Source organism: Oncorhynchus nerka, linkage group LG17, assembly GCF_034236695.1.
Source record: "Oncorhynchus nerka isolate Pitt River linkage group LG17, Oner_Uvic_2.0, whole genome shotgun sequence".
NCBI lineage: Eukaryota > Metazoa > Chordata > Actinopteri > Salmoniformes > Salmonidae > Oncorhynchus > Oncorhynchus nerka.
The window spans coordinates 10,022,874-10,045,786 of NC_088412.1; the positions used below are offsets into that span (position 1 = coordinate 10,022,874).

The 22,913-nt window shown below is 42.8% G+C and overlaps 2 protein-coding genes across 2 annotated transcripts in view; both read right to left on the reverse strand.

Annotated features, from left to right (window-relative positions):
* Positions 1-6,693, reverse strand: part of LOC115125270 (unconventional myosin-Vc-like) — a 55,032-nt gene extending 48,339 nt beyond the window's left edge. Inside the window, exons 1-8 of the mRNA XM_065002759.1 lie at positions 6,667-6,693; positions 5,199-5,309; positions 3,412-3,583; positions 2,002-2,146; positions 1,578-1,734; positions 1,127-1,270; positions 803-884; positions 378-485 (exon numbers count right to left, since the gene is read on the reverse strand). Coding sequence (XP_064858831.1) covers positions 378-485; positions 803-884; positions 1,127-1,270; positions 1,578-1,734; positions 2,002-2,146; positions 3,412-3,583; positions 5,199-5,309; positions 6,667-6,693 — 946 coding nt within the window. The remainder of the gene's footprint in view (positions 1-377; positions 486-802; positions 885-1,126; positions 1,271-1,577; positions 1,735-2,001; positions 2,147-3,411; positions 3,584-5,198; positions 5,310-6,666) is intronic.
* Positions 6,694-14,435: 7,742 nt separating this feature from the next.
* On the reverse strand, positions 14,436-22,245 carry LOC115145422 (cAMP-regulated phosphoprotein 19-like). The gene is made up of 3 exons (XM_029686956.2): positions 21,978-22,245; positions 21,276-21,398; positions 14,436-14,845 (listed from the first exon to the last, which is right to left on the reverse strand). The coding sequence occupies exons 1-3, from the start codon at positions 22,038-22,040 to the stop codon at positions 14,669-14,671; spliced, it is 363 nt and encodes a 120-aa protein (XP_029542816.1). The 5' UTR covers positions 22,041-22,245; the 3' UTR covers positions 14,436-14,668.
* Positions 22,246-22,913: the final 668 nt, after the last annotated feature.

A 22,913-nucleotide genomic window follows, 5' to 3' on the forward strand; every position in this document is an offset into this window, starting at 1 on the left:
TACTATTTATATTTGTTTTAAACTTTTTTACTTCACTACATTCCTAAAGAAAATCATGTACTTTTTACTCCGTACATTTTCGCTGACACCCCAAAAGTACTCGTTACATTTTGAATGTTTAGCTGGACAGGAAAATGGTCCAATTCACACACGTATCAAGAGAACATCCCTGGTCATCCCTACTGCCTCTGATCTGGCAGACTCACTAAACACAAGTGCTTCGTTTATAGATTATGTCTGAGTGTTGGAGCCCCTGGCTGTCTGTAAATGTAAATAACACCACTGTGTATACATACGTCTAATAAAATAAAACTTGAACTTGCTTCACACAGCAGTATGTTGACCTAAAGAGTGATGAACAAAGTGATGACTCTTACCCAACAGCGAGAAGGTCCTGCGTGTCTCTTCCATGTCTTTCCTGTCGTCCACCCCCTCGATACCCGTCTCCCCGCCCATGCAGGTGTACCTGAACTCATCTGCACTCACTAGACACACACAATAAGAATTTCTCCTTAACTGACTCGCCTGGTTCAATAAAGATTAAATAAATAAGATGGTAACATTCGTGGACTATTTGTGGTTGTGTGATGCGCCTATCGTGTACACTGCTATGCTTTATCTTGGCCAGGTCGCAGTTGCAAATGAGAACTTGTTCTCAACTAGCCTACCTGGTTAAATAAAGGTGAAATAAAAAATAAATACAAATTTAAAAAATACAGTAAAAGTGGACTGTTCCTTCCTTCTCCAGGCACTACACAGGACTAACCCTCAATTAGAAAAGAATGGTTAAACGAAAACTCACACAATCTCAGGCTCTTGAACTCAGACTGCTCTGCACAGGCACACATCTGGTAGAAGATGTGGTAGTTTCTCTCGTTCTCTGACTGAAAAGTAAAATGTAGTATTACTGTATGATGGCCTGGTCCCAGATCTGTTCGTGTTGTCTTGACTCCTATTGTCGTTGTCATGGCAAGGAGATGGCAAGACAACACAAAAGGATCTGGAATCTAGAATGATTCCCTGAAGCCTTCATGATTTCAACCATGACCCAACTATATGGTAGCTAACAACACGCCCTACGTTATAGACCACATATAATCAGAGAATCAAGTATGTGACGTATGACCTGGGAAACCACTCTAGATTTCTCCATGAGATACGTCCTCATGTTGGCACCGATGATCTGATATCTCCTGTCGAAGCTGATCTCTGTGTACTTCCCAAAGCGACTGCTGTTGTCGTTCCTGGTTGTCTTGGCATTTCCAATAGCCTGACAACAACAACAAAACAAAAAAACACACAGGTCACATATGTAGTTGAATGATAATCAACACACATTGTAGATTAAGATTTATGGGAAGTACGGTGGCTGATGAGGCCAATCTGTACCTCGTACACTCTGTGGCACACTGGACATGATCTGTCCGTTAGTCACGCTAGAACTGTGAGCCTTTTCTTTTCTTTATCGACAGATTATCAAATCCACAGATGACCTAAAAAATGACTCATTGACATACTGTGAGGTTTACATGTAAAAGTGGACTCACTGCTAGGATTCGTGGATTCCAAAAACATACCTCAGTTATTGGATTGGATGCCAGAACTTTGTCTTCCACGTGTGTTTTGCCGCTAGACTTGCTGACCATAGCGAAGTACCTCATGACATACCTAGCAGACACGGTCTTGCCCGCTCCAGACTCACCACTCACTATAACAGACTGGTTCTTATTGTTCCTGAGAAAGAAAAATGTATGTATCTGAGTAGGAATGTATAGAATAGTCACACTCGTTGCTTCTCATTTGCGTAACATTGGACAGTTGCTTCTCATTTTAAGGAGAAGTTCTATTGACAGATAGGCCCAAAGGGCTGAAATGTATGACGGTAGGATAGATTGGGGGGGGGGGGGCTCAAGGATTGAACCGCTGTCTCCAGGAGCATGGCATCACTACCACAAAACCATCCCCCCCCCCCCCCCCCGGGACAGTCTGCCTCATTCTTACCTGGACATCTGTTTGTAAGCCTCCTCTGCCACAGCGAATATGTGAGGATCCATAGCTCCCATGTTCTGTCCAGAGTACGCCTGAAGGACTGCATCTCCATAGATGTGAAGCTGCTTGTATGGGTTAACAGCCACCAGGATGATTCCTGAAAGGGAGTGAAGGAATCCCTCAGGACACAGTACAGTCAGAGTTATCCCTCAGGACACAGTACAGTCAGAGTTATCCTACTTGCTTTCACATAGTATGCTTCTAATATAGAATATAACCTGTTGTATTCGGCTCATGTGACAAATACAATTTGATTTGACAGAATATAATAGAATATAACAAAATATAATAAAATACAATAGAATAGAATATAATACAATAGAATAGAATATAAGAGAATATAATACAATACAATACAACAGAATATAAGATAAGATAATACAATACAATAGAATACAACAGAACATAATTCAATAGAATACAAAAGAATACAATACAATAGGATACAACAGAATAGAATACAATACAATAGGATACAACAGAATAGAATACAATACAATACAATAGGATACAACAGAATAGAATACAATATAATACAATAGGATACAACAGAATAGAATACAGTATAATACAATAGAATATAAGAGAATATAATATAATACAATAGAATATAATACAATAGAACACAATATATGATAGAATAGAATATAATAGAATATAAGATAATAGAATAGCATATAATAAAATACAATAGAATACAAACAAAATCAAATCAAATGTATTTATATAGCCCTTCTTACATCAGCTGATATCTCAAAGCGCTGTACAGAAACCCAGCCTAAAACTCCAAACAGCAAGCAATGCAGATGTAGAAGTACGGTAGCTAGGAAGAACTCCCTAGAAAGGCCAAAACCTAGGAAGAAACCTAGAGAGGAACCAGGCTATGTGGGGTGGCCAGTCCTCTTCTGGCTGTGCCGGGTGGAGATTATAACAGAACATGGCCAAGATGTTCAAATGTTCATAAATGACCAACATGGTCAAGTAATAATAATCACAGTAGTTGTCGAGGGTGCAACAGGTCAGCACCTCAGGAGTTAATGTCAGTTGGCTTTCCATAGTCGATCATTGAGAGTATCTCTACCGCTCCTGCTGTCTCTAGAGAGTTACAATACAATACAATATAATAGAATACAATAAAATAGAATACCATATAACACAATAAATATAATAGAATACAATACAATAGCTGTATACTATTTTTCACGACTCGGCATGGACATTTTACACAAACGCCAAACCACAACTCATCACCCAGACATGACATTTCCAGTTCCGTGTCTACGTTCAGTAAAGACAACAGACGAACAGTAAAACAAAGATGTCCCATTAGACAGGGCTGGGGAAACATTTCCTTTTTAGTACCACAGTAGCTGTAGATAATGTTGGACTCCACGAAGCGCACTTTGAGATTGTGTAGTACGGCAGGCTCGTGGAGATAGCTGAGAGCTGTCAGATCATTCTCTCCCACCAGGATATCGGGGTTGCGGAGGTAAGGGAGCTGAGGACTGGATTTGTCCAGGGGGTACACCATCTCCTACAGAGGAAAAAAAAACAGTGTGATACTGGCGATGTAAAGGCTCTATGGACAGTTTCCCAGACATAGACTAAGCCTGGTCCTGGACTAAAAGAAAATATGTTGAACTGCAGACTTTTAGGCCTTTCACAATTCCTATTCTTGTCACTGACAGATAGAAGATGAGTGAAAGTAATGAGTTCAGAGATAAATGAAAGATTCTCCCAATAAATGAATTATAATGCAAGAGTATATCGCCATTCTGACTGAGACTGCACATACAGTACAGTGCAGACAGAGAACTGTATAGTCTATGGTCTCTGTGTTCAGTACTTACAGTGCAGACAGAGAACTGTATAGTCTATAGTCTCTGTGTTCAGTACTTACAGTGCAGACAGAGAACTGTATAGTCTATAGTTTATAGTCTCTGTGTTCAGTACTTACAGTGCAGACAGAGAACTGTATAGTCTATAGTTTATAGTCTCTGTGTTCAGTACTTACAGTGCAGACAGAGAACTGTATAGTCTATAGTTTATAGTCTCTGTGTTCAGTACTTACAGTGCAGACAGAAAACTGTATAGTCTATAGTTTATAGTCTCTGTGTTCAGTACTTACAGTGCAGACAGAGAACTGTATAGTCTATAGTCTCTGTGTTCAGTACTTACAGTGCAGACAGAGAACTGTATAGTTTATAGTCTCTGTGTTCAGTACTTACAGTGCAGACAGAAAACTGTATAGTCTATAGTTTATAGTCTCTGTGTTCAGTACTTACAGTGCAGACAGAAAACGGTATAGTCTATAGTTTATAGTCTCTGTGTTCAGTACTTACAGTGCAGACAGAGAACTGTATAGTCTCTGTGTTCAGTACTTACAGTGCAGGCAGAAAACTGTATAGTCTATAGTTTATAGTCTCTGTGTTCAGTACTTACAGTGCAGACAGATAACTGTATAGTCTATAGTTTATAGTCTCTGTGTTCAGTACTTACAGTGCAGACAGAGAACTGTATAGTTCATAGTCTCTGTGTTCAGTACTTACAGTGCAGACAGAGAACTGTATAGTTCATAGTCTCTGTGTTCAGTACTTACAGTGCAGACAGAGAACTGTATAGTTTATAGTCTCTGTGTTCAGTACTTACAGTGCAGACAGAGACCTGTATAGTCTATAGTTTGTAGTCTCTGTGTTCAGTACTTACAGTGCAGACAGAGAACTGTATAGTTTATAGTTTATAGTCTCTGTGTTCAGTACTTACAGTGCAGACAGAGAACTGTATAGTTTATAGTCTCTGTGTTCAGTACTTACAGTGCAGACAGAGACCTGTATAGTCTATAGTTTGTAGTCTCTGTGTTCAGTACTTACAGTGCAGACAGAGAACTGTATAGTTTATAGTTTATAGTCTCTGTGTTCAGTACTTACAGTGCAGACAGAGAACTGTATAGTTTATAGTCTCTGTGTTCAGTACTTACAGTGCAGACAGAGAACTGTATAGTCTATAGTTTATAGTCTCTGTGTTCAGTACTTACAGTGCTTACAGAGAACTGTATAGTCTACAGCTTCATAGTCTCTGTGTTCAGTACTTACAGTGCAGACAGAGAACTGTATAGTCTATAGTTTATAGTCTCTGTGTTCAGTACTTACAGTGCCATCGTCAAGCTGCAGTTCTAAAGCCTCGTCTCCAGGTTTGAAGTCTCTCAGAATCTCTGCTGACTTCCAGACATGCTCTGCATCCGGTATCCACACTCTGTTGTACTGGAGGAGCAAATTAATGAATGCATGAATTTGTATTTCTATGTCGTGTCACATTTATGTCACCCCTTTCATTTGTTAAAGACAGTTACAGTAGCCATTCCCTTTCATTTACTAAAGACAGTTACAGTAGCCATTCCCTTTCATTTACTAAAGACAGTTACAGTAGCCATTCCCTTTCATTTACTAAAGACAGTTACAGTAGCCATTCCCTTTCATTTACTAAAGACAGTTACAGTAGCCATTCCCTTTCATTTACTAAAGACAGTTACAGTAGCCATTCCCTTTCATTTACTAAAGACAGTTACAGTAGCCATTCCCTTTCATTTACTAAAGACAGTTACAGTAGCCATTCCCTTTCATTTACTAAAGACAGTTACAGTAGCCATTCCCTTTCATTTACTAAAGACAGTTACAGTAGCCATTTCCTTTCATTTACTAAAGACAGTTACAGTAGCCATTCCTTTCATTTACTAAAGACAGTTACAGTAGCCATTCCCTTTCATTTACTAAAGACAGTTACAGTAGCCATTCCCTTTCATTTACTAAAGACAGTTACAGTAGCCATTTCCTTTCATTTACTAAAGACAGTTACAGTAGCCATTCCCTTTCATTTACTAAAGACAGTTGCAGTAGCCATTCCCTTTCATTTACTAAAGACAGTTACAGTAGCCATTTCCTTTCATTTACTAAAGACAGTTACAGTAGCCATTCCCTTTCATTTACTAAAGACAGTTACAGTAGCCATTCCCTTTCATTTACTAAAGACAGTTACAGTAGCCATTTCCTTTCATTTACTAAAGACAGTTACAGTAGCCATTTCCTTTCATTTGCTAAAGACAGTTACAGTAGCCATTCCCTTTCATTTACTAAAGACAGTTACAGTAGCCATTCCCTTTCATTTACTAAAGACAGTTACAGTAGCCATTCCCTTTCATTTGCTAAAGACAGTTACAGTAGCCTACAAACGGGCAACTTTATGTAACACCATCTGTGTCATGTATTAGTTGTAGTGCAATTGCAATGTATTATTTTCAAAGATGTCAAACAAAGAGAAGTCTGAAGCTAATTTACCATAATAATTCTCCAAAAGTTGACGTGACGTCAACATTACAGTGTGTACCGTACCGTACGTCAATTGTAAAGGAATTCATGCGGGTTTAATTAATTGTCATCGTGAAGAATTCAAAAATGCTGGCCATTCATTCGTTTAACAGACGCTCAACCGAAAGCAGAGTACCGTGTAAAAATGAATCTGTCACCATTTTGAGCAGGTGTGTCAACAAAGCGATGGAGATTCTGTAGGAAGATTGAATGAGTTAAAAACGTTATCATTTTTTCCCCCCTATAATTTCCTCACCTTCGTATAGAGTTCCGACAAAGCCATGGTAACGCATAACAATCCGTGCTTTTAGCCTACAACATATGTATTTACAGTCAAGTGCGAATCGATAATGTACATCCCCTTATTATCAACATGAGGTTCCTTATGTCCGCAACATATTGAAGCCCAGCTGTTGCGCCAGTGCAGTACGATTTGTGAAAGTAGACAACTTCCCCAGGTGTTTGTCTTCACCTGTGAGGTGGACTTTGTCTTCCTCGTCCCGCCCATCCATCTTATGACAGCAGCTTTACAGGCGTGTTCATTTGAACAAGGACTCAAGACGATAATATAAACAGGATACATTATACCTCCGCAAGCTTTAAATTGTGAGGATGATTCTACGGCGCATGCGCCTTGCGTTTACTCAGGGCATGGGATACAGACGCAAATGTAGCCTATATTTCTGCCAAACTTTTTCATAGTACGTGGTTGTGTGATATTAATCCATCACGCGTGTCTCATGCTCCAATTTTAAAAAGTTGGTCTCAGTATTTATAGCACATTTATTTAAATTGTATTTCCAAATACCTTTCACCATATTTTATTCCAACACAATATAAAGGTGCATGAGAAAACACTGTTTGTGGTGACGTGTCATTTAAAAAAAAAACTTTATTTAAGTAGGCAAGTCAGTTAAAGAACAAACTCTTATTTTCAATGACGGTTTGTCAGCAATTAGACATTGACCTAGTACCCTAAAATTGTCAGCAAGACGCATCAATTAATGTAGGCCTAATCAATCATTATTATTTTTGTTTTTTTCCATTCAACAAATGGCGCATGTATATGTAACAATATAACTTTATACCGCCCATACCCGGGCGCGAACCAGGGACCCTCTGCACACATCAACAACAGTCACCCACGAAGCATCGTTACCCACTACTTCAAGGAATCAGAACAAGTGACGTCACCGATTGAAACATTACATTTACATTTACATTTAAGTCATTTAGCAGACGCTCTTATCCAGAGCGACTTACAAATTGGTGCTTTCACCTTATGACGCTATTTAGCGCGCACCGCCGCTAACTAAGCTAGCCGTTTCACATCCGTTACATATACATGCAGTTTGAATGCTGGAATTGTTTTGGAGTAGACGAACATGCACAGGTAGTCTACCTTTTGAAATGATTTGGATGACAATCCTATTAAAATATCATAACTGGTTGTGTTCATTAAAATGTCATTATTTTTTACCGTTTAAATTCCGTCTTATTATTAGGCCCATAAAAAAATTAAGTGCACGCGACAGCCCCGAACATCATGGTGTAATTCGCACTCTTGCTTGCTAATGTCTGTATAAACCCTTCATAGGCTACTTGCTCAGCCCACAAATGACTGCAGGGACTGTGAAGAGGGACACATACAGGTACAGGCACACTCATGCTAACACACGCACTCTACACACACGTACACGTGGATTTTGCGTTGTAAATATGTGGTAGTAGCACACAATTTTTTTGTTATTGTATATAACTGCCTGAATGTTGCTGGACCCCAGGAATTGGGATCCTTAATAAATACAAAAATTACAAAGATAAAATCACCTTGCTATTGTAGATATTGTAACGACCCTGGGTTTATAAGCACGGATATCGACTCTGCCGCATGAGCATGCTTTTGCGGCACAGTCGATAGCGCGCAGGACGACAGTGCGTGTGTCTGACCGGACCTTGCATTCACTACAGTCTCTCTCTCTCTCTCTCTCTCATATCATACGGGAAGCCCCCAAAAAGAAGGCTTTTACAATCTATGTGTTGTGATAATTACGTTGTGTGCTCTAGAACCTGTTAGTTCATATGCCTTGACAACGTGAAATATAGGCCTAAAGGCTGAGACAATAAGAATAATAAATTGGACCACACCTTTGTATCAACACAAAAGTGCCCAGTGAAGTTGCGTGGTCAAAGTGTAGCACATGGGGAGGCAAGTGGTAGGACGCTTCACTTCCTACCACTCGGCAGAGGTTGCGAGTTCACCGCAAGTAATATGGCACAAATCCGCAAGCAGCGTGACATCCTTTACACAAGCAAGTTAATGTTTCCGACAATTTCGGACTACTAAACAACTATTGATTTAGAACCACAGGGAGTTAGCGCAAGTCACAAAGAAAGCGGTGCCTCCACTATTCCAGCACCATTTTAACTTCAACATTTAGTCTAACCAACTATCCTTAGATACAGTGACAACTAAAATGCTCGTTGGCTTCCGGTGGATTTAATGCTATGGGCGACAACAGTGTCATATTGTTTTTGACCCGACAGAATTAGATACCTGGGCTACACATACTGAGGCAGAGGGAGACGCTGTTTCGTTCGTTCAGATGCTTTCCGGGGTGAGATACATTCAGCAGAGGTGTGCGGAGTAGTCTGACAAAAATATTATTCTAACGGATATGGGTAATTTTCGGGATACGATTATGATCCGAGTATTTTTCTGTAATTATCCGTGATCGGGAAATATATATATATTTTCGGGTACCAGCAAGCGTCTCTCATGTCAGTCACAGTTTATAAACCATACTGTTCTGTCTTTGAGTGAGTCGTTTGTGCCGTCTAAATAACTAAATTCGTTAGTTTGCCTGTCTGTAAACGTTGATCCTGTTTCTCTGATTGGATAGAGATAAGCTAAAGTTCTTTCCATTCTCTTTCATAATTTCACCTGATCACGTTTCCTTACATGTTTTCGGTCTGATAATTTACTGTAGGTAGATAGCTACTGGCTTGTTAGCATCGTCTGACACCATTCGCATGCTTCGCAGTGTCAGTGCCCTGAGGAGGTATCTGCTGGAGTCAGACTATTGGATTGTCATGTCAATCAAAATTATACCTAATTTTCACCATCTACAAATGAATATCTAAGCCAAAAACAACCAGTGGCGATTTTAGCATGTAAATATTGGTGGGGCAAACCCGACAAAAAATTGGGAGATGCATGCCAACAATGCCACTACACAATACATTAATTGCACTATAACGGTGACCTCAAACTGTTAGGGCCTACATAAAGCTGCCCCAACACCTTACCACTGCTACACCTGGTTATCAGCAGAGCCCTGTCGTCTGGCAGTGAAACAGTTCAGTCAGCTTCATTTACTGCCTTTTAAAAAAACAGCTGATATGGCTGACTTGCTTAGTCAAAATGTGGTTTCTACTGACAATTGAAATGTACAAACTATGGCATAAGGGAACAAGCGGATAAGAGGCAATCTGTAATTTCGATTAAGACATTAATGAGCGAGCTAGGACGGATGTAGTCAATATATAACTACTTGTTCAGCACTTTTTAAAAATGTACAGCGACAGAATTCAGAACATGGGCCATTCTTACAGTATTCCCCTGTACACCAAGTCAGAACCATAGGATAAATAAAGGGGGCGTATAAGCAAACAATGAACGCTCTGACAATATTCAATGATTACATTTCTCTAAAACAGGTTATAGGATACATGTGCACCACCAAGTCAGAACAGTAGACAAAATTAAGAGGGGAAAATAGACTAAATTATTAGGGTGATGCACGTGGGCTACTAACAGCTTACTACACAACATATTTAGTATTACTTTCTTTACTAGAGTATACATATCTCCCTGGCAGACTCACCTTGTTGTGCTGTACTCACTTGAACAGGAAGGTGGCGCGGCGGTCCTTCATGGGCAAACTTTGACATCAAAGTCTGTCATTCTCTGGATTTATGGTGCTTTTAAGACAACTGGGAAGTCTGGAAAAAAAACCTGATGAAGTGATCCATGATGATGACTGCTAGATTAGATTTTGAAAGTTCGATGATCAGTTCAATCAAAGCTACTGTAGATAAAACGTCATTTGACGTCATTTTATGTGGCACTTCTAATGTAACTTTATTGCAGCATCCAAGGGGCTTGAATGTTCGATCTCTACCCTTAGATTTGGCGGTGACGCAGTGTCCCCCCCATGAGTGACAGAACACTGAGCCAATCACAGCGTAACTAGAGAACATTACCAACCCCTACACTCCGTATTTTCCACTGGCTGCACCACCACCACAGAAAACACTGAGATAGACTGAAACACCACCTTACCTTACTCAAGAAAGCAAAAAATACACAATTTTTGTATGTGGCTTTATTAAACTCAATGATTCATTTATTTTATTTTATTGTTTGCAAACTGATGGGGACATTTATTAATGCCAAGATAACATGCTAAACAGGTGGGGATCTGCCCTGAATAACAGGTCGCCACTGAAAACAACTATATTTAGGTAGTGATGTTGTCAAAAAAAAATATGGCCCAGATTTGTCAAGTAGATCAAATAAATCCACCCTTGAAGATCCATGACATTTGAACAGTTCAGTTTAGAAAAACAGCCAACAATGTGGGTTACTGGATGAATCAACATGCATAATCAAAAGAACGAGGCTTGTCGACATAGTTGCATTATAGCTACTGTAAAAGCAAAAAAGCATAAGTAAAAATTGCAAATAAAACATTTGAAAAAAAGGCAAAGTCCAGACAAAGCTATTGTGCAAAACTAGTTTATTTACAAAAAAAAAAATGGCATAACGTGACAGTCAATGCACATGCACACCCTTCAGATCAACATTTCATTTAAGTGAGTTGCTTGACGATTAAACCTAAATGACTTGAGTATCAGATAGTGGCAGGCAGGCAGGCATTCCTGGGCTAGATTCAGAGGTCGTATGAGAAGGGCATCTTATTGCCTATGTAGTGCACTACTTTTGACCAGGGCATATATATATATATATATATGGAGCCATTTTAGACACAAGCCGAGATTCTCTCACTGGAGTGAATGGACAAATATTGCCCAAGAGTAAACTACGGCTCATAACTGTTAAGAGATGCATTAATTTTTATTTTATTTAACTAGGCAAGTCAGTTAAGAACAAATTATTATTTACAATGACGGCCTACCCTGGCCAAAAATCGAACCCGGACGATGCCGGGCCGATTGTGCACCGCACTATGGGACTCCCAATCACGGCCGGTTGTGATACAGCCTGGATTCGAACCAGGGTGTCTGCACTGCCTTAGACCGCTACACCACTCGGGAGCCCCATATATACACATTATACATTCATAATATACAACAGCAGCCTTTTAAGGACTATAGACGAGCCAATGCTGCAAATATTCATTGGAACATGACTAGCTAGCTAACAACAGCTACTGCGTGACACAGGCCATTTTCAATCAACGTATCAGAACATAGCGTCGGACATTGGAGAGGAAGAGGGCATAGCCTGATGGTCCCAGATCCATTTGTGTTGGCTTGGCCCATAAGAGCTGACACTGGCAAGACAGCGTAAACAGATGTGTGACTAGGCTAGGAAGGCAGGGTTGGGATTAGAATTGTAATTAGAAGGATACAAATCAGATTGTTCTATATTATTACCTCATAATTGAAAATGTTGAATGGAATATATATATAGAAGGCAAAACATATCTAAAATATTGACTTTGTCCTCTCAGATACATGGTGATAGGCTATATACGGTTTCAATCAGTCACCACAGTAGATATATAAGCCCTCTGGAGTACACTTTGCAGAAATATATATATTTCAACTTCTCATTTAAAACAACTATCCGAGGACAGTGATCCTCCGGCAGCAATTTTCCTCAAGATTCTTTCTGCTTGATTTTCATTTTATGAAGTAGTTCAGAAAGTATTTCAGACTACTTACCTTCTTCCGCCTTTTGTTAAAGCCTTATTCTAAAATTGATTAAATAGTTTCTCCCCCCTTGATCAATCTACACACAATACCCAATAAAGACAAAGCAAAAATAGGTTTTTAGAAATGTATATAAGTATTCAGACCCTTTACTCAGTACTTTGTTGAAGCACCTTTTGCAGCTGACTAGAGCCTTGAGTCTTCTTTTGGGTATGACGCTACAAGCTTGGCACACGTGTATCTGGGGAGTTTCTCCCATTCTTCTCTGCAGATCCTCTCAAGCTCGGTCAGGTTGGATTGGGAGCGTCACGACACAGCTATTTTCAGGTCTCTCCAGAGATGTTCAATTGGGTTCAAGTCCAGGCTCTGGCTGGGCAACTCACGGACATTCAGAGACTTGTCCCGAAGCCACTCCTGCTTTGTCTTGGCTGTGTGCTTAGTGTAGTTGTCCTGTTGGAAGATGAACATTCGCCCCAGTCTGAAGTACTGATCGCTCTGGAGCAGGTTTTCATCAAGGATCTCTCTGTACTTTGCTCCGTTCATCTTTCCCTCGGTCTGGCTAGTCTCCCAGTCCCTGCCGCTGAAAAACATCCCCACACCAGACGTGACGCTTGGCATTCCATCCCAAAGAGTTCAATCTTGGTTTCATCAGACCAGAGAATCTTGTTTCTGATGGTCTGTCAGTCTTTAGGCAAACTCCAAGCGGGCTTTCATGTGCCTTTTACTGAAGAGTGGCTTCCGTCTGGCCCCTCTACCATAGAGGCCTGATTGATGGCGTGCTGCAGAGATGGTTGTCCTTTTAGAAGGTTCTCTCATCTCCACCGAGGAACTCTGGAGCTCTGTCAGAGTGACTATCGGGTTCTTGGTCACCTCCCTGACCAAAGCCCTTCTCCCCCGATTGCTCAGTTTGGCCAGGTGGCCCTAGGAATTTGATTTAACTAAGTCAGATAAGAACAAATACTTATTTACAATGATGGCCTACCCCGGGCCAAACCCGGACGACGCTGGGCCAATTGTGCGCCGCCCTATGGGACTCCCAATCACGGCCAGATGTGATTCAGCCTGGATTCAAACCAGGGACTGTAGTGACGCCTCTTGCATGAAGATGCAGTGCCTTAGACCGCTGCGTCACACGGGTTCCAAACCTCTTCAATGTAAGAATGATTGAGGCCACTCTGTTCTTGGGGCCCTTCAATGCTGCAGAAATTGTTTGGTACCTTTCCCCAGATCTGTGCATCGACGCAATCCTGTCTTGGAGCTCTCCAGAAAATTGTTTCAACCTCATGGCATGGTTTTGCTCTGACATGCACTTTCAACTGTGGGACATTATATAGACAGGTGTGTGCCTTTCCAAATCATGTCCAATCAATTGAATTTACAACAGATGGACTCCAATCAAGTTGTAGAAACATCTCAAGGATGATCAATGGAAACAGGATGCGCCTGAGCTTAACTTATGTAAATAAGGTATTTCGGTTATTTTTTTATACATTTGCAAAAGTTCTATAAACTCGTTTCCCCTTGTCATTATGGGGTATTGTGATGTCATAATGGGGTATTGTGATGTCATTATGGGGTATTGTGTGTAGATTGATGAGGACTTTTTAAAATCCATTTTAGAATAAAGCTGTAACGTAAAACAAAATGTGGGAAAGGGGAAGGGGTCTGAATACTTCCTGAATGCACTGTATGTAGAAGGTGCAGGAATGAAAGAAAGGGGCCAAAAGACAGAGGCCTAGTAGAAGTAATTGGCTCCCTAACCCTTACCAATGGCCACACCCCTATCCTTGGCTCCCTACCCCTTCCCCTTGGCTCTCTACCCCTCTGCCCTGTGGCGCCCTATCCCTTCCTCTTGGTTCTCTACCCATGTCTCCCTACCACTCTTCCCCTTGCCCCCCCCACCTCTTCCCCTTGCCCCCCTTACCTCTTCCCCTTGGGCCCCCCCTTACCTCTTCCCCTTGGGCCCCCCTTACCTCTTCCCCTTGCCCCCCCCACCTCTTCCCCTTGCCCCCCCCCCACCTCTTCCCCTTGCCCCCCTACCTCTTCCCCTTGCCCCCCCCTACCTCTTCAATGTTTGAACAAATGTGAGGAATATGGAGGAAGGTCCAGCAAAATATGCATGCATTGAAGGGTTAGTGCCAAGCGGTAGACATAGGGAACTAATTGAGACCGGCTCAGAGAGAGAACAAGAGCGAGCGATGGAATGGTAACAGAACAAAACAGTTCCATGGTTCCTAGTTCCATGGTTCCTAGTTCCATGGTTCCTAGTTCCATGGTTCCTAGTTCCATCAACCCACTCAGCCAGCCAGTTTGCTAGCCACGATAGAGGGCTTCCTCTGGGGGATGTCCTGGGGTGTGGGGATGTGGTCCCCGGTTATCTCTGCCTTCTCAGCCTGCGTCACTGCAGGGAGCTGCTGCTTGTTTTTCACCTTAGCCTTGGCCATGTTGTAGTCCCCAGAGTCAAAGAACTTTTGCTGTAGAGACACAAAACAAAAACACAGATTAGTTATGGTACAGGTCTAAGGATGTGAACCTTTAAAAAACTGAAATTGAGACTGAAACTGAAAAAATGTAATTGTTAACGTTTAGAAAAATTCACTAACCAACATTTTTTTTTTAACCAAAATTAAATTCACAGTGCAGTTATCACAACACTACCACTAACAGGTCCAGATCATCATAAAGGGAAACATTTAGATTAAACACCTAATGCAACCATGCTGTAACATTAGTAGGAGAAGGTATGCATCTTTAAAATGATTTGCCATGGATGTAAAGAGCTCTGCGAGTCATCGTCGTTAACAGTTGAGGGGGGAATGGCTGAGTGAGACAGGGAAACAACAGCAGTGAAGTCCTGTATGGAAATACCTTGAAAAATTAAATGAGGTGGTGGTGAAATGGAAAACCTTTGCGAGGAGGAAGTGGGCGACAGTGGCAGTACAGGTGCAATGCTGAAAGGGAGGCCCAGCCCGTTGCTGCCAGCAGTGTGATAGGGGACAGAGTGAGAAACATCACAGTGCTGACTACAGAAATGATTGCAGTTGATATGCAGCCTTTGTCAAATGGAAGAGGATGTTGGCTTCAATGCCCTGATGGCAGACAGTGCCGTCGCAAAGTAAATCAGACCCCTCGAATTATTCCACATTTTGTTACGTTACAGCCTTATTCTAAAATGTATTAAATTCCCCCCTCCATATCAACCTACACACCACACCCCAAAATGACAACGCAAAAACAGGTTTTTAGAAATGCTTGCAAATGTTTAAAAAATATCACATTTACATAAGCATTCAGATGCTATATTCAGTACTTTGTAGAAGCACCTTTTGGCAGCGATTACAGCCTCAAGTCTTCTTGGGTATTTTGGGGGAGTTTCTCCCATTCTTCTCTGCAGATCCTCTCAAGCTCTGTCAGGTTGGATGGGAAGCGTCGCTGGACAGCTGTTTTCAGGTCTTCCCCGACTTGTTCGATTGGGTTAGTCATCTTTCCCTCGATCCTGACTAGTCTCCCAGTCCATGCGGCTGAAAAACATCCCCTCAGCATTCTGCCCCCACCACCAGGCTTCACCGTAGGGCAGGTGCTAGGTTTCCTCCAGACGTGACACTTGGCATTCAGGCCAAAGAGTTTAATCTTGGTTTCATCAGACCAGAGAATCTTGTTTATTATGGTCGGTGTCCTTTAGGGGCCTTTTGGCAAACTCCAAGCAGGCTTTCATGTGCCTTTTACTGAGGAGTGGCTTCCGTCTGGCCACTAACATAAAGGCCTGATTGGTGGAGTGCTGCAGAGATGGTTGTCCTTCTGGAAGGTTCTCCCATCGCCATAGAGGAACTCTGGCGCTCTGTCAGAGTCACCATCGGGTTCTTGGTCACCTCCCTGACCAAGGCCCTTCTCCCCGATTGCTCAGTTTGGCCGGGCGGCCAGATCTAGGAAGAGTCTTGGTGGTTCCAAACTTCTTCCATTTAAGAATGAATGATGGAGGCCACTGTGCTCTCGGGACCTTCAATGCTGCAGAAATGTTTTGGTACCCTTCCTCAGCTCCTGTCTCGGAGCTCTACGGATAAATTCCTTTGACCTCATGGCTTGATTTTTGCTTTGTCATGCACGGTCAACTGTGGGACCTTATATAGACAGGTGTCATGTCCAATCAATTGAATTTACCACAGGTGGACTTCAATCAAGTTGTAGAAACATTTCAAGGATGATCAATGGAAACAGGATGCACCTGAGCTCAATTTAGAGTCTCATAGCAAAGGGTCTGAATACTTATGTAAATAAGGTATGTTTATTTTTATATACATTTGCCAATTATTATTTTTTAACTGTTTTTGCTTTGTCATTATGGGATAGTGTGTAGATGGATTAAATAAATAAAGTTCTCATAAATTTTAGAATAAGGCTGTAACGTTACAAAATGTGGTAAAGGTTTAGGGGTTCTTAATACTTGTTGAATGAACTGTATGTAGAGCGACTACAAGATGCCATGCATTAAAAATGCGAAGGCCCGGATGGAGAAATTGTACAATGGACAAAGTGCGAGCTCTCACACAATACGTGGCGTTAACAACAGATTGTTGGACATCTATGAACACGCTGTCATACATCACTGCAACGATCCATCATATTGACGAGAAGTGGGACATGAAGTACATACCGACAACTGAGAACATGGAGGAGAGGCACACAGAGAACCCAAAAACGTCATAAAACTACCATCGTTGCTGAGTGGGTGGGGGGACAGCAGTAAGGTGAGTGCAGTCTGGTAGCCATGACTACAGTAGATTGAACTGCGTTGCCCCCAGTCACAATACAAAAGGCTCTCTGAATTGCGATTTTTTAAAAAAAAGTAATTTTATGATTTATCACATAGTATTAGCCTTTAAAAAGTGTTGTTTTGGGTTCAGAGAAGTCTGCGTTTGACTCTCTTTCCCAGAAAAGGAAAACAGATGCCTATCAAAGCAGGAGAATGATTCCATAACAAAAATGCATTGCTGCGCAAGTAGGTGAATGTAAAGTGAAAATAATATAGTTTACATGTTCAGCGCATCTACAGCTACCAAAGTGTTGTGTTTGTAGGGCACAACTTCCTTTGGCCGCCTTTCCTTCCAGTTCTCTGCTGCCAATGACTGGAACAAATTGGAGAGAAAAAAAAAAAAAAAAAAAAAAAAAAATTGTGCTGGAGTCTTATATCTCCCTCTCTAACTTTAAGCATCAGCTGTCAAGAGCAGCTTACCGATCAATGTACCTGTACACAGCCAATCTGTAAATAGCCCATCCAACTACCTCATCCCCATTTTATTATTTATCCTCTCTCTTTTCCACCCCAGTATCTCTACTTGCCTATCATCATCTGCACATCTATCACTTAAATAAAAGGTCAAATAAAAACTCAAGAGGGAGGTTCCAGTGGTCAGGTCTGTACATCGTTGGTCTGACTAATCAGAATTCACACTCAAAAGACTGCTTTGATCACATGGACTGGAATATGTTCCGGGTCGCCTCTGGAGATATACGCAGGATGTCACCGGATTAATAAAAAATAAAAACATTTTAAAAAGCATAAATGACGTGATACCGATAGAGTCTTCAAAACGTTCACAAATCAACAAACGTGGATGGATCGCAGCCTTGTAGGACAACACAGACAGATGCTGCTTATAAACAGGGTTACCGGGGACAATTGTTTGGTTAAACGGTACGAATATGACCTACGCAGATCAATCAAGATGGCGGAACACAAGTATAGGGACAAAGTGGATGAGCAATTCAGTGGGTCGGACACAAGGCAGTATGTAGCAGGGGCTCTTAAGGAAGCCAGTCACATCGCGGTCACCAACTCCACCTTACCAGAGTAGCTTAAAACCTTATAGGACACACCTCCTCACGATTCGAGCACAATGACCCTGAGCTGCAGAGGAGAGCACACGATGACAACATGGGTTACACACTTCCGGGCGCCAATGAGGACATATGTCACTCTAACGTGTTAACCCTTGCAGGGCTGCTGGCCCAGACAGCATCCCTAGTCGTGCTCTAAGAGCATGAGCAGACCAGCTGGCTGTTGTGTTGTCAGACATTTTTTAATCGCTCCCTAGCTCAGGCCTCTATACCCACCTGCTTCAAGATGTCCGCTATCGTCCCTGTGCCCAAGGAAGAAAACTGAACTGAATGACTACCGACCAGTAGAACTCACTTCCATTATCATGAAGTGCTTCAAGAGGCTAGTCAAAGACCATATCACCTCCTCCCTCCCCGACACTCACAACCCTCTCCATAGCACCTCCATATCACCTCCTCCCTCCCCGACCCTCTCCATATCACCTCCTCCCTCCCCGACCCTCTCCATATCACCTCCTCCCTCCCCGACCCTCTCCATATCACCTCCTCACTCCCCGACCCTCTCCATATCACCTCCTCACTCCCCCGACCCTCTCCATATCACCTCCTCACTCCCCGACCCTCTCCATATCACCTCCTCACTCCCCGACCCTCTCCATATCACCTCCTCACTCCCCGACACTCTCCATATCACCTCCTCACTCCCCGACCCTCTCCATATCACCTCCTCACTCCCCGACCCTCTCCATATCACCTCCTCACTCCCCGACCCTCTCCATATCACCTCCTCACTCCCCGACCCTCTCCAATTTGCCTACCGCTCTGACAGATCCACAGACGACGCAATCGTCATTGCACTGCACGCTGCAGTCACCCACCTGGACAAAAGGAATGCACGTGTGAGGATGCTGTTCATTGACTACAGCTCAGCCTTCAATACCATAGTGTCCTATAAGCTCATTACAAAGCTCACGGCCCAGGGTCTGAACTCCTCCCTATGCAACTGGGTCCTGGACTTCCTGACAGGCCACCCCCCAGGTGGTAAAGGTAGGCAACGTTATCTCCTCGGCACAGAATCTCAACACGGAGGCCCCACAAGGGTGCGTCCTCAGTTCCCTCCTGTATACTCACGACTGCGTGGCCTCCCACGGTTCCAATTCCATCATCAAGTTCGCTGATTACCAACGATGACGAGACGTCCTACAGGAAGGAGGTAGGCACTCTGACAGTGTGGTGACAGGTAAACAACTTCTCCCTCAACGTCACCTAGTCTAAATACACAGACATAGTGGTGCAGATGGCACAACAGCGACTCTTCAACCTCAGGATGCGGAAGATGTTCAGCCTGTCCCCGAGGGCCCTCAGTGTTCTATAGGAGCACCATTCCGAGAGCCTACTTGTCAGGCTGCATCACAGCCTGGTACAGCAACTTCTCCGTCGCGGAACGCAGGGCGCTTCAGAGGGTGATACGTGCAGCCGAACGCACTATTGGGTGCACACTGCCTGCCCTACGGGACACCTACATCACCAGGTGTTACAGGAATGCCAAGAAGATCATCAGGGACCCCAACCACGCCCCGTTCTCCCCGCTTCAATCCCTCTATGGTCACCCACCCCTCCCCTCAACAGTCTTTACTCTGCCCGCTGCTCCATCTATGGTCATCACCCCCTCTCCCCTCAACAGTCTTTACTCTGCCTGCTGCTCCGTCTATGGTCATCACCCCCCCTCCCTTCAACAGTCTTTACTCTGCCTGCTGCTCAGTCTATAGTCATCACCCCCCTCAACAGTCTTTACTCTGCCTGCTGCTCAGTCTATAGTCATCACCCCCCCCCTCAACAGTCTTTACTCTGCCTGCTGCTCAGTCTATAGTCATCACCCCCTCCCTCAACAGTCTTTACTCTGCCTGCTGCTCCGTCTATAGTCATCACCCCCTCCCCTCAACAGTCTTTACTCTGCCTGCTGCTCCGTCTATAGTCATCACCCCCCTCCCCTCAACAGTCTTTACTCTGCCTGCTGCTCCGTCTATAGTCATCACCCCCTCCCTTCAACAGTCTTTACTCTGCCTGCTGCTCCGTCTAGTCACCCCCTCCCCTCAACAGTCTTTACTCTGCCTGCTGCTCCGTCTATAGTCATCACCCCCTCCCCTCAACAGTCTTTACTCTGCCTGCTGCTCCGTCTAGTCATCACCCCCTCAACAGTCTTTACTCTGCCTGCTGCTCCGTCTATAGTCATCACCCCCTCCCCTCAACAGTCTTTACTCTGCCTGCTGCTCCGTCTATAGTCATCACCCCCTCCCTTCAACAGTCTTTACTCTGCCTGCTGCTCCGTCTAGTCACCCCCTCCCCTCAACAGTCTTTACTCTGCCTGCTGCTCAGTCTATAGTCATCACCCCCTCCCTTCAACAGTCTTTACTCTGCCTGCTGCTCAGTCTATAGTCATCACCCCCTCAACAGTCTTTACTCTGCCTGCTGCTCAGTCTATAGCCACCCCCTCCCCTCAACAGTCTTTACTCTGCCTGCTGCTCCGTCTATGGTCACCCCCTCCCCTCAACAGTCTTTACTCTGCCTGCTGCTCAGTCTATAGCCACCCCCCCCTCCCCTCAACAGTCTTTCCTCTGCCTCCACCCCAATGGACATGTATTCATCACTGCTACAGTTGTTATGATGCAGACAGTGCTATTTCTATTGTTCAGTTTTTTTTTTTTTATTACCATTTTATTTATTTTAATTTAATTTAATGCTGCATGTTGGAGCTCAGAGCCTATGAGTATTTTTGTTTAACTAGGCAAGTCGGTTTAGAACAAATTCTTATTTACAATGAGGGCCAACCCCAGTCAAACCCGGACGAGGCTGGGCCAATTGTGCGCCGCCCTATGGGACTCCCAATCACGGTCGGTTGTGAGACAGCCTGGATTCGAATCAGGGTGCCTGTAGTGAAACCTCTAGCACTGAGATAAAAATCCTTCGACCACTGCTCCACTCTCGGGAGCCCAATGTACCCTGCAATCACACGTGCTGTACATGTGACTATTAAACAATGAATGCTCTGAAGAAGGATTTTTTTTTTACCCCTTTCTGAAGGCGTTTCCGGAGCAGGTCAGAGCCCCCAGGTTTGGCTCCAAGGTGAGGGTACCTGGCCTTCAGTTTCACCTCCTCTGCCTTCTCTGGAGTGATGACATTATCATCAATCTCCTGTGTTGGCGGAAGAACACACAATACACAGTATAAACACGCATGGAGAGACATGTTATGATGTAACGTTAGGTCAGGCAGCAATATAGTTTTATCAATCTCGTGGTTGACAAGTCATGGTTAGTTTAACTACTAGCTATGATTCTCAGAGAAACGGATGTCCTTTGGTTTGATTATCTAATGGTTGGGGTTAGTTTACTAGCAATCAGCACACAACGTTAGCCTTCTGCGTAGCAGCAGTGTGGCAACAAAAAAGTAGCTTAGCGGCCAGCATGAACGCACGTAGACAAAACAATATGGACAATATATAGTTAGCTAGCTGGTTAGCTAACATAGAGCTAACTAGCGGTAAATTTAGAAAGACTCGTGTTGGTAGTTAACTTTAACGCGCTATAACTCATCTTGATAACTAAAATAATGATTGTGCACGGCGATGACACATTTGAAATACACTAACCAAGTTGCTAGCTAATTAAAATGCTGCTTAGACATCCATATTTCACCATTATCACGGCTAGCAAGCTACTGGCAATGTAGCATTAGCCTAGCTTGCTAGCATCATAATAATTCAAATCTGACCTGCTGTTCCTTGTGGTTTGCCTCATCGCTGGAGGGCCTTCTTCCTTCAATCTCCTCGGACATGGCAACAAAACAAAAAAAAGTATGTAAATATCAGGTTTTCTACAAAACTGACGCGAGGTTAAACTTTCACACCAACAAAACTGCAGTGCAGATACAGCACACATATATATATGGCTAGCCCATACAACAATGGCCGTATGTTTGAACTGGGTCGCACCACTCTCTAAAGTCGCTCCCTCAATTTTTCTCCCCTCTGTGTTGCAGCAGATTGTAGAACGTGGTAAAACACGAGACGGTGGGGGAAGCTCCGGGGCCGTTGTAATATATATATATATATAATATATTCTTCTTCAAAGTAATCCCCAAAACGTATGTTTATAGTGAGCAACACATAATTATATGGGCAGTATTTATGTTAAATATATTTGAAATATATATATATAGAGTCCCTGTCAAAAGTTTGGACTCATTCAAGGTGTTTCCTTTATTTTCACTGTTTTCTACATTGTAGAATAATAGTGAAGATGTCAAAACACATACGGAAATAACACATACGGAATGAATGAAATATGAAATAACACATACGGAATCATGTAGTAACCAAAAAAGTGTTCAACAAATCAAAATATATTTTATATTTGAGATTCTTCAAAGTAGCCACCGGTTGCATTGCACACTCTTAGCATTCTCTAAACCAGCTTCATGAGGTAGTCACCTGGAATGCATTTCAATTAACAGGTGTGCCTTGTTAAAAGTTCATTTGTGGAATGTACTTTCTTCTTAATGTGTTTGAGCCAATCAGATGTGTTGTGACAAGGTATGGGTGGTATATAGAAGACAGCCCTATTTGGTAAAAGACCAAGTCCATAATATGGCAAGAACATCTCAAATAAGCAAAGAGAAACGACAGTCCATCACTACTTTAAGACATGA